General features: G+C 39.2%; 1 protein-coding gene across 2 annotated transcripts in view; it reads left to right on the forward strand.

Moving 5' to 3' along the window:
- Grik1 (glutamate ionotropic receptor kainate type subunit 1) overlaps positions 1 to 11,875 on the forward strand; it is a 268,271-nt gene that overhangs the window by 109,622 nt on the left and 146,774 nt on the right. For both annotated transcript variants that reach the window (XM_033768030.1, XM_033768031.1), the window contains exons 2-3: positions 7,760 to 7,927; positions 11,080 to 11,337. In XM_033768030.1, the coding sequence (XP_033623921.1) occupies positions 7,777 to 7,927; positions 11,080 to 11,337 (409 nt within the window). In that variant the 5' untranslated portion in view covers positions 7,760 to 7,776. The remainder of the gene's footprint in view (positions 1 to 7,759; positions 7,928 to 11,079; positions 11,338 to 11,875) is intronic.

Here is an 11,875-nt window from a genome sequence, read left to right on the forward strand (position 1 = left end):
ACAAAAAAAAAAAAAAAAAAAAAATTATGACCCAGTGTATGCTGCAGTGGAGAATTTTTCTGAAAGAATCTCTGGAGCAATTCTCATAACTCCAAAACTCTGGTCAGTGATTTACTTTTAGAAACCCATCTCACTTTCGTGCATAAGACAAGATGTGTGTGTTCTGCACCCATCTCCTCACAGAGCTGCACAGACAGGAGTTCAGGTGAGGTACTTTAACATCGTTGGTAATTTTAATAAAATCTTGCAAAATATTTGCAGTTCAGGTGAGATTTTTCTATCAGGCAGCATTTCTCTATGGACAGCACAGTGCATTCAAGAAGTGATCCCTTTGGCACGAGTACTAAAACCAGAAAACGTTCACATCATGGCTAAAAGGAGCAGCCATCTCCTTGGACCTATGTGGAGCAACCAGAAAACCATCCAGTCGTGGCATACGCTAACCCATGATGACTACTTTGACATCCTTGATATGTAATCAATGAAAGACTTGACTAGTTCTCGGCTGTGATGGGGTTGGCAACAAGGCAGCATATGACATATCCTCATGCTCCCCCTCCGCATCAGGAGGCTGACCAACTTGAATGGCGTGCCACAGCGATGGTGTCTCATTGATCTTCTCTAACAGCCGTGCCTCGGTATCCTCTGATATTTCATCAGTTCATCCAGTGATGGTGCTAACTGAAAGACGAAAACGTTTTACCTTTTGAACTTCAGCCTCTCCTAAATTTTCATGACAAATTTCAGTTAGCAGGCAAATAGCAGCGGGCAAGATAAACCCTTCTCCATATAAAGGGCTTCTTGGCGTCTGCAAGGCAGTTAACCACTATGATACCCTTGGTGAAGACATATTTGAAGTGATGGCCTGCAATTATTAATTCTGCTCTTCATGTTTGCCAGGTTTCTTTTCTTTTTAAAAGATTCGCAAGGCTCATCTTTTAATGCAACATGCTTAGTTTCCTTGTGGCAAAGCAGTCTGGAAGGTTTCAGGGCTCAAAGCAGCCATGGAGAATGTAAATCGCCCATTGCAGTGAACCCAGAATTTAAGTAGGGCTCTTGGTATTCTCTTTTAAAGTAGCTTTCTTTTTGTTGGCCATCTTAGAGTCTTTTGCTGTCTCATCACTGGATCTTTCTGTCTTTTTAAAGAAGCTCTCCAGGGATATCTTTTACTCATTTTGATGATGCTTAGCTTGTGGTCTTACCAAACCATGACAGAGACAAGTGCACAATGTGAGAAAAAGATATGATGGAACTGGTAAATAAAATAAGGTATGAGAGACCGAGGATTTAGCTCAGTGGTTCTGCCACCTGCTTCGCAAGTGCAAGGTCCCTAGTTCGATCCCCAGTACCAAAACAACAAAAGGTATGGGCCATACGCAAAATAAAATGACTGTTATATTTTATTTACAACCTTCCATCAGACACAGCTGTATACATCAAGTATAACAATTCACTTTCTATTACCAGATGCAGCTTGTCACTTGGCATTCACTGATGAAGTTTTAACATTAGTCTACAAGCAATTGATTTACTACGGTTTCAATCAAAGTCAAAACGGTTTCAATCAAAAGTCAAACCGCTCTGCTGTTGCTCGTCTGGAATTGCAACCAATCCCCAGCACTAGCAGCACCAGCTCACTCCTGCACAGTTCACAGTAGGGTTTCCACTCCATGAGACTCTAAGGCTGCTGCTGCTCTGACAGCAGGCAGAGCTCAGAAGGTAGCACTGTCAGTGGGAGCTGCTGTAAATATAGGAGGAAGCTTTACCGGCAAGCTGGCTGACCAGTCACTTCCTGATCTGCAGCCTGCTTCCAAACAGGCCATGTACCAGTCCTCAGTTTGGGAGTTGAATCCCTGCCCCAGCACAGTGGAACATTGTCTTAACTGAGAGGGTTGGCAGTAATTCTCATACTTCCCATTCATCATCCTGCAAGGCCCCATACACAGGGAGCAAGATGGAAAGGATCTGTAATAGTAGAATTATTTTCTTTAAGGTATCTGCCCAATAGCAAGGGCCTCAATTTCCACCATGTTATGTTTGTTCCTCCTCCATAGAAACAGTGATGGGAAAAGAGGTGAGAAAGTGATTATCAGCTCTCTTTCTAGCCTAAACGAGGAAAAAAAAAATCAATCTGTGGGATTTTGAGCCAGTCAGTGTCCTACATACATGGAGACCGCTAGGCTCTAATCTATCAGTTGACATTATGGTTGTGTACATTTAACATGGGAGTTAGGAGAAGGTTGGAAAACATTTGCTATCATTTTGATGTTGTTCATCAGCATAGGGTCCAGATGTTAAAGGTTTGGTTTCCAGGGTGGCCTTATTGGTAAGTGCTCCCTGCCTTTATGATGGAGGTCTTATGGGTGATCTTAGGTCATTGGGAGTGTGCCCTAGAGAAGGGCATTGTGGGACACCTGCCCACTCTTCCTTTCTTTGCCTTCTTGTCATGAAATGAGCAGTTTGCTCCACTAAGTGTTCTTGCCCCAATGTGTGGCCTCACCACAGGCCCAGAGCTATGGGGCCAATTGATCATGGAACAAGAATTTCCTAAACAGTGAGCCAACATAAATCTACTCTTTTTATAAGTAAATTATCTATCTCAGGTATTTTGTTACAGTGCTGGAAACCTGACTATAACACCTTTGCTCTGGTCTTATGTAGGGTTACTCATAGAAAGCATAGCATTTAGTCTTCACTTTCTCTAAGTGCTGCCCTTTACCTGCAGAGACCATGTTAGCATAGCCAGAGTAGGACCCATGAGTACGAGTCCTCTTGTAAGTCTAGATAGAATTGTGTGATCCACACCACCTGCAGTCACTTGACCACCCCTCATCTCACCACTAACCACACCTGCAAGATGTCACTGTATGTGGCTTCTGTCTGTATTTTTGTAATTTCAAAACACAGTTGCAAATCAGAATCTTGTTAGAAGAGATTGTTTCTTTTTAGAAGAAAACATTACTTGCATAGCTGTGATTTCTATTTAAACTGCCTATTTTAAAGCCCCCAAGGGGGGAAAAAGAGAAAAGATAAGATTCTTTGGCTATTATAACCAAATACTACAGACTGGTTTCAATGAGGTTTCAATGGTTTCAATGAGATAAATTTATTTTCCTCATAGTTCTGGAAGCTGGAGAGTCCAAAATCAGGGTGTTAACATCCCTGCTTTCACCTGAAACCTTTCTCTTTGGTTTGCAAATGGCGGTCTTGTGGCTCTGGACTTTCATCTGTATGCTTACACTGCAGGTGCACATGTGTATAAACTTCCTTTTTCTATTTCTGGGGATTAAAACCAGGGATTTTACTGATAAATGTATCTTAAGACAGTCAGCACAGAGTCTCATTAAGTCACTTAAGTTTTCCAGGCTGAGCTCAAACTTGTGATTCTTCTGTGTCAGCTTTCCAGGGTGCTGGGATTACAATCATGAGCCACCGCCCTTGGCTCAAATTTCACAGGTTGGATCCACGACCACCCTAGCTAACTCATTTTAACATAATCACCTTTCTAAAGACTCTTTTTCCATATAGAGTTCAATTTTGTGGTACTGGGAATTAGGGTTAGTGTTTCAACATATGAATTTGAGAAGGACAAAATTCAGCCCAAGACAATGATATACCCCTCAAAAATTTTCAATGTCAAACCTACTCCAAAATGTGGGCCTACTCCTTATTTGTTTCATAATTTTTGCTCACATAGTGCTAGGACTTCTAATATTAGCATCAACATTTATTCTTCCTAGAAACATACACTGAGAAAAATGAAGACAAATCCTCAAAAATGAAGTCTAAAAGCACACATTTATTAAGAACAGAAAGCCATTCATTTTTCAGAACTTGTATCTATTTTGGTATTTACAAGAAGTATGCTTTTACCTTCGCCATTTTAAATGGTACAAATGTGCACAGAGAATGCCCAAGTATGATTCTAAAACTGTCAGCCTGCTCTACTTTTTAACCCACTGCACCTGGACAATGCACCTGCATCACCCTGTGCCAGGACCTCAGGCTGTAAGGGTGGAGGCAGGGGGAGAGGCTGGGCTGTGCTGGTGCTGAAACAGAACCTGGGAAACCCAGGCCTGCAGCTTCTGAAGTTGCATCTGCCACGCTCCACTTCTCAAGAGTTACACAGAAAGCAAAAGCTGGTTCTTCATCCTCAACTCTCAGAGTCTTGCTCTCCTTCCTTATCTACTGACCTGACCTGGAAAATTATAAAATAATAATAATAATAATAATAATAATAATAATAATAATAATACAATAACAACAACAACAATGGGAGGGGTCAGCTATGCCTTTCTCCTCTGAGCCTAAGATACTTCCTTAATTGAACTTTTCAAAACCCTTCCTTGGCCCATTGACTATTTTTTTCTTTTATTGAGTTTATTGGTACATTTTAGGTATACAGTAGTTACATTCATCATTGGGATCTTGTACCTTTACGTGACAGGTCTTGGTTCTCATTTTTTTCCCCTTGTCCATGACTATTTGGAAGCAGAAGTCATACCCAGCTCAACCCGAAGGAGAGAGAGTAAAAGAGACAGAGGTGCACTTAGGAGGAGAAAGAGAGAAGGAGGGGAGGACCAGGATGTGCAAGAGTAGAGGAGGAAGAGGAACAAAAGGATGAATGAGGTGTAGATGGCTCTTGTCTGACAAATGAGACCATGGCTCACAGAAGGCTGAGATCCAAAGTACGCCGTATCCAGACACACGTCCCTCAGAAAAGGAAAATATAACATACTGACAGCTCTCATGCCCACAAATCTCACAAAGATAGAGCGAGAGAGAGGGGAAAAGAAGAGCGGAGAAGCGGGGTGAGAGGAGCGGGAAGGAAGGGCGGCAAGAGGGAGAGAGGGAGGGAGGGAGTCTCTAGACTGTGTCCAAGCAGCAGCGGGAGGAAGTGCTCATCCTTAAAGAGTTTGCCCCCTGTGAAGTATTAGCCTGGCTCCTATTAATAACTTTCTCCAGCTTTTATCAGATTTCACGCTCTTGGCATTTCTCCAGCACCCTCTACAACTCACATCGCCATAGGATTAGTATTTATCAGATGCCCTTTCCAGTCGAAAAGGAAAACGGAGCGGGGTGCTGAGCTAATGACACCATGTAGAACTCTCGCTTGGTGAAGGAGTGAAAAAAATTGCAGCCACACACAGTCCAGCCACACACAACCTAAGCACATAATAAAAACCCTTAAATAATTATCTCACATCCGGATACATTCAGCTAAAGGGCAACTCTACACCAAAGGGATAATTTTGAGGTGAGCGGGAAGTTTTACAATTGGTGCCAACTTGTTTTGTATGCCATTACCCATGTGTACTAATACTAACCTGTTTCTGGGAAAGGGTTATGTTGTCTGAGTGCTTGGACTACATTATATCATTTGCTTTATAGAGTACTGAAAAAGGGCAGCATTATTAGTCCACACTTAGAGATGCAGAATGACAGAAATAATTTGATGAAGTGAAGTGTGTCTGTGTGTGTGTGTGTGTTTGTGTGTGTGTTGAATAATCAGATATCTGAATTTGTCACAGATAAGGCTTTGCAAATTTTAAGGAACTGTGTAATTGTAAGGTGTAATCTTTCTGTTTGCTTTTTCATTCATATAAAATGGAAAAAACATCTCCTACCTTGAATTTTATGTGTAAAAGCTATTTCATACTGACTTTCTTCCTAATATTTAAAAATCCTACCCCAAGAGAAATTAGATCACTAATGACCATCATTCAGAACTTCTGTTTCCTAATTAGATGTTCATTCCTGTTTATTAACCCACCCTATATAGATTAATGCTGCTTTCCTCTGAGCCTCTGATTGACATTTTTTCTAAATGGTTGCAATTTGAAAGCCTTGGAACCTGAGTCTCCACAGAGGTTGCGATTCTGAGTGAAACACACTGTCTCTCTACATGAGGGTTCTCACTAAAGCTGGGAAAAGGAACAAGTAAAGAAATAATTGTTAATAATTACTATGGATGAATTAACACCAAAGAGCCTCCATATGAGGCACCTTGATCCTAAGTGTAAGTTCACCTCATGTCCATGGTCCTTTAGTGACCAAGGACCTATTTTCTGAGCTTTACCACTTTCCTGTTCAGCAACAATTCTCACAAAACTGGGAAATTTATCTCCAAAGTTCTGTTCATAACTGTCTGACAGAAGAAAAACAAAAGCTCACTTCAAGAGCAAAAATTTTCCTAATCCTGATTTCAGAAAAAAAAATGTCCCATATGGGTTCTAGGGTGAAGGTTAACAGGGCCACACAATATCACCATTTATTTTTCAACTATGGGTTTCTCAAACAACAGGGAAATAAGCTGCACTTGAAGGCTTCATATCATCAGGCTATAAGTGCCAGAAATATAGCCAAAGGAGAGCCAAATTATTTCAATATAACCCTTATAAGCTTTCACAGCCTGACATTGTAGTGAGCTATTTAATAGAGAAAGTCAGTTTAGCAGAAAAATTATAGCTATGCATTTGTTTATTATTCTTTCAAAGCAGGATCAAGGTAATTACTTTTAATTAGAGTCTGTTGATTGGAGTTTTCTAAGCATAAGTGTACATAAATCATACTCATGACGTTTATTTGTTCTTTTCATTCTAGATTTTTTTAAGGTTCCTTATTCTTCCTTGAGTCAAAGGAAAACTTAAAAGCATTTACAAATGAGTCTAGCTCAGAAACATTTTGGAAAAAACATCTTTATATCTGAGTTTTGGTAAGGAATCACTCAATGGTTAGTCTACACATATAGGGAACATGTAGTTACAAGAATTCAGTATTTTATGGGTGTCAGTTAACATACACTTTCTAACAAAATGAGAACCTTTGGACAGCCAAGGAATGAGTTGAATATAGTTAAGATGTCTTCTACTTCATGCTCTGTGTCTACTGATACCTTCGGAAAGGTACTTAAAGAACACTAAGGGTGCACAGTTAACAATACACTGTACCTAACATCAGTATCTCGAAGTCAGACCTGCCTTCTCTCATTAGGTCTTAAGCATTAATATTTCCTATTATTGTTTGCACCGAGATCGTCATGCTTAAAATATCAAAGCTTATGGTATGTGTACTTGCTAAGTGGGGAACATATTTCTTCGGGGATGGGATACAGGTTTTCTTTTGGACACAACCAAATAATTTAAGAAAAGAAGAAAGAAAAGAAAAGAGCTCTTTGAATGTGTGCATGTGATATGGAAAGAAAGTACTAGGATGTGACAGTAGAATTCTACGCCATGAAGCACAGAAAAAATCTTTCCTTTCTGGAAAAATGTAAGAGTATGTGTATTCTGTTTTAATTCCACTCCACTGTCTGCATAATCCTTTTAAAATTTGGAACGTATGCTTCTGAACAGAAAGATCTTCCTATGGAAGGATAGCCCTACCAGGACACATCTCAAATTGTGTTTGGGTCAAGCACAGTGTAATTTTTGTCCAAGTCATACAAAATGACTCTCCACCATAGTATTACTTATGTTTTCATGGTACAAAATTTTTAGAGTACATTCACCATCTGAGAGGTATCACACAAACCAACATTGAATTAAGAATCTGAAGCCGTGGCATGCAGTGAGACCTATTTATTGCATGTGACATTTGTTGATAAACTCGACTCTCAGCCCTGGTTTGGGGATCTGCTCTGACCATTTCTGCATTTATCATTTTAGGCCTTTTCTTTACAATTTACGTTCTTTTTAAAAAAAAAAAATATGTGAATCATTCGATTAATCCTTCTTATGTCTCTCTGTTGCCCCTGCAGGAGGGATTTTTGAAACCATGGAAAATGAGCCTGTTAATGTTGAAGAATTAGCTTTCAAGTTTGCGGTCACCAGCATTAACAGGAACCGAACCCTGATGCCTAACACCACATTAACCTACGACATCCAGAGAATTAATCTTTTTGATAGTTTTGAAGCCTCACGGAGAGGTAACTCTTTTACCACCTTTAAACTTGCTCCACAATCACCTTCTTCTCACTATGTGCCCATTTTCATCCCGTCCAAAGAGGGTGTAGGAAACCTCGGTCCTCTATGTCGCTGATCAACGCCATCTGAACTAACCTAACACATGCTGCCTGGCCCTGTTCTTTGGGTCTTTCTGATTAGCTTACTCTTCAGTGCCCTCCACTCCACGATTAACTGGTTCCGCTGTGAATGGGAAATGTCGAGCTTCATTTGTTTTTCCTTTCTGAGGCAGGGATACCACCATGAAATTGTACGGCACGGTCAAATAAAACTTTGTGGAAGGTCACATCCACTGAGCTTGTGGAAATACCCAGGACACACATAAGTCACTCCCTGAATTCTTACAGCTTGGAAACTAATAGGTTTACCTAGCATTTTTTTTAACTTGTTTTAGTCCTTTCCACAAAGTCATAGAAATATAAAAATTGAATCTGTGACAGCAAAGTCTGCATTTTATTCTCTTTTTTTTTTCTTCTAAACAGAAGACAAGTGCCTCAAAAGTGATCTAATGTATAGGCGGGCTACAAATTTCGCTCCTAGAAAGATTCATGAGAGTACTGTGCAGTCATCAGATAGAGGAGTTTGTGTGAAAACAAGTTTTCCCAGCCTCACAGAGGGTTTTGAGTGCCATGCACAGCAAATAAGCAGAATACAGTCAGCCTCACATTCACACCCATTTCCAAGTACCTGAAAACTGCTCATTAACTGAAGTAACCCAGTTAGATTACAGTACACATTTGCTCAATACATTGTTCTGTGAGCATTACAGTCCTATACACAAGCAAATTATAAAACTTTCCTTAGGACAACACAAAAAAACCAACAGTACAGTAATCTATTTCTATCTCTGGCATGACTTTAGTATAAGGAATATTTTCTTTTTTAAGATGGATGAAATTGGTGGTGTTGTATAGGTCAGAGATGCCTATAAACAGATAATAAAACATATTTATGCATTACTTTAAAGTTTACAAGCCCTCTTAACATGCATGATTTCTCTGGGTTAAATTCTTCATCCTCTCTGTCTCTCCCTCTCTCTCTCTCTCTCTCTCTCTCTCTCTCTCTCTCTGTCTCTCCCCCCCTGCCAGCCCACTCTTTCTCTTACACACACACACACACACACACACACACACAGTTGAACAAATACTATTGAAGGCCAAACATACTTAGCAATGACACTGCATCCCACATAAAAATTGAAAGCTTTCTTATGATCTGAAATACTTCCTGTACTTTATCCTTGTAAGTTAAACACCCTAAAGCTCCTTGAAACTGGTAATTTTCTGGCAAATAGAATTCAAAATAATTGATTTTCTGTCAAGTAATATTAGCGTCCCAGAGCCACATATTAGCAGGAATTTCAATCCATCGCTCATGATGGATAAAACAACAGCTCACATACTCTCATGGTCTCACTTTATCTGGGTAAATTATGAAAACACATCCAGAAAATAAGCTTCTGAAAACAATGTCAATTTATAGCTACAAGACAAAATGAAAACAATCATCCCCATTGATTCACATATTACTCAGTGCCAAACAGCATAGTATCAGAAAGTTTTCCTTGGACTGATTGTCAACGTTCCCTCTCCTTTAAATAGCTGTGATACTGGTATCATATTTTTATTCAGTATTCTCTCTAAAGCAAGTCAGACATTTTACAGAGCCATATATTTTTTCTATTTACTTTGTTGGTAAAATTACATTATTATATAAAAAGTAACATAGTTTCATTTATAAATTTAGCTGTTATTCAGTTCCAATATACAATTTCATCTCTTGGCAGTTCTAAATCCCTTTACATGAAAATGCATTTAAATTTATATTTAATGCCCACCAGCATAGCAATCATAGGCACTGTTTTGCATGTTTGTAGAGGATTAAATGCTGCAAACTTTCTGGATGGGAAATTGATTAATATGTATCATTATAACTTTAAAATATCACAATGCTTTACAACTTTAAAATATCAATTATAGCTGTTAACTCAACCCTGGCAATCTACACTAAGGAAATAACAAGATAAAAAGAAAAAGTTAAGTAATGTAATCTGACTTATCATAATAAAAAGTTAGAAAGAGCTTAAATATTGTAAGATTAGTTAAATTAATGGAATAGTCCACAGACACTAAAAATATACCTTTGAAGAATTTGTAATAACTTGAAAAAAAGACATGCTATTGTGCTCCACACAGAAAGCAATGGATCAAAACCTTTTATATAGTGATCCTAATTTTCCTGAGTTAGTTGGAATTATCTCAAGATGATGAACCAATTACAGAGCTTTTTGGTCTTTCATATATTTTAAGGACTCTGAATTCATTCAGTGTATATACTTTCATAATGATAAAAATTAATTTATAAGTAAGTTCTCAAATACTGTACCCAGGAGCTACATCCTGTTAGGCTACTTGTTGGCTGATATTAAGGTAGAAAGAGACCCGAATGAGTGGCATCCCTGAACTCTGCAATGAGATGGGTGGACCAAATAAATGTCTTCTAAGATCCTTTTAAGAACTGGCAGTCCATTATTCCATAATTAATGAGGTATCAGTGCTGCTACGAACATTCTTTAGCAGTATTTCAATAACCCAGGACTCTTACTGAAATTTAGGGAAGATAATAGCTAAAGTTCTTTATAGTCACCCAAAGGGTCTTTTTTTTTTTTTCTGAATTCTGTGGCCACACTACCACCTTCATTGCCACCCTGCCATGTGATAGATCTTAATTTGTTTGACATTTATTTGACAAAGAGCTTGTTGGTGAGCTCACAGAGTGCTTCTGTAGAACATCACAGCAAGCAAGGGACTCAGACTCCATCTGATTAAAGGTAATGAAGTGAAACCAGTAACTCACTTTTATTTTCAGGGAGTTGGCCCCGTGATGTATTGCTAATCAGACCTACATTTACATCCATCATCATCTTGGTATCTCAAGAATATTGGAAATTGGAAGGGACATATTTCCTTAGCATACAGATGGGAGGTGTAGGAGATTTTCCAATAACTAAATTAAAAGAGGACTCGTGAAAGGAAAAATGAAATTCACAGAAGTCTCTCTGTCTCTCGCTTTCCTTTCCCCCCTTTTCTTCCCCTCTTCTGCTGGGCATCCTCAGCCTGTGACCAGTTGGCTCTCGGGGTGGCTGCTCTCTTCGGCCCTTCTCATAGCTCCTCCGTCAGTGCTGTGCAGTCCATTTGCAACGCTCTGGAAGTTCCTCACATACAGACTCGCTGGAAGCACCCCTCAGTGGACAATAAAGACTTGTTTTACATCAACCTCTACCCAGATTACGCAGCGATCAGCAGGGCGATCCTGGATCTGGTCCTCTATTACAACTGGAAAACAGTGACCGTGGTGTATGAAGACAGCACAGGTATGGGACTCACACAGGGCCTGACTTGGCCATGTCTGGTCTGAATAAAGGAAACCAAAGGGTTTCACAGGCATGAAACTAGTCAGAACAATGCACAAAAATATTCTTATATGAAGCAAATGGTACTGGAAGAAATTTAAGAATGCCATGTGTAGCCAATTCAAATTCCTAATGGTTTGTTGATCCTTTCTGATGCCCTTCACCAAATTTATGTCTTTGGATATATTTTAGATCAATTTACAATATCAAAGATATAATTCATTTATGCAACTCTAGTAAGACTGTGGCCATAATTGAAATGGTCACAGAATAAGATTCTTACTTGATAAATAGCTATATATATGTGTCTAGAAATGTTCCCAAAGTAGATAAAAAAGAATTAAGCTGGGATTAAAGTGGAGCTTTTCACGGGAAAAGGGATATAGGACCCAGGTCATGAGACTGGTAAGAAAGTTTGTGTTGTACCATCTGCTTATTTTAGGATGCAAGATGAAAATATGGCTCTTCAGCACCTGGCCTTTGTTAGATTTTATCTGCT

This window comes from Fukomys damarensis, unplaced genomic scaffold (genome assembly GCF_012274545.1).
Source record: "Fukomys damarensis isolate Sample0158 unplaced genomic scaffold, DMR_v1.0_HiC HiC_scaffold_24, whole genome shotgun sequence".
Classification (NCBI taxonomy): domain Eukaryota; kingdom Metazoa; phylum Chordata; class Mammalia; order Rodentia; family Bathyergidae; genus Fukomys; species Fukomys damarensis.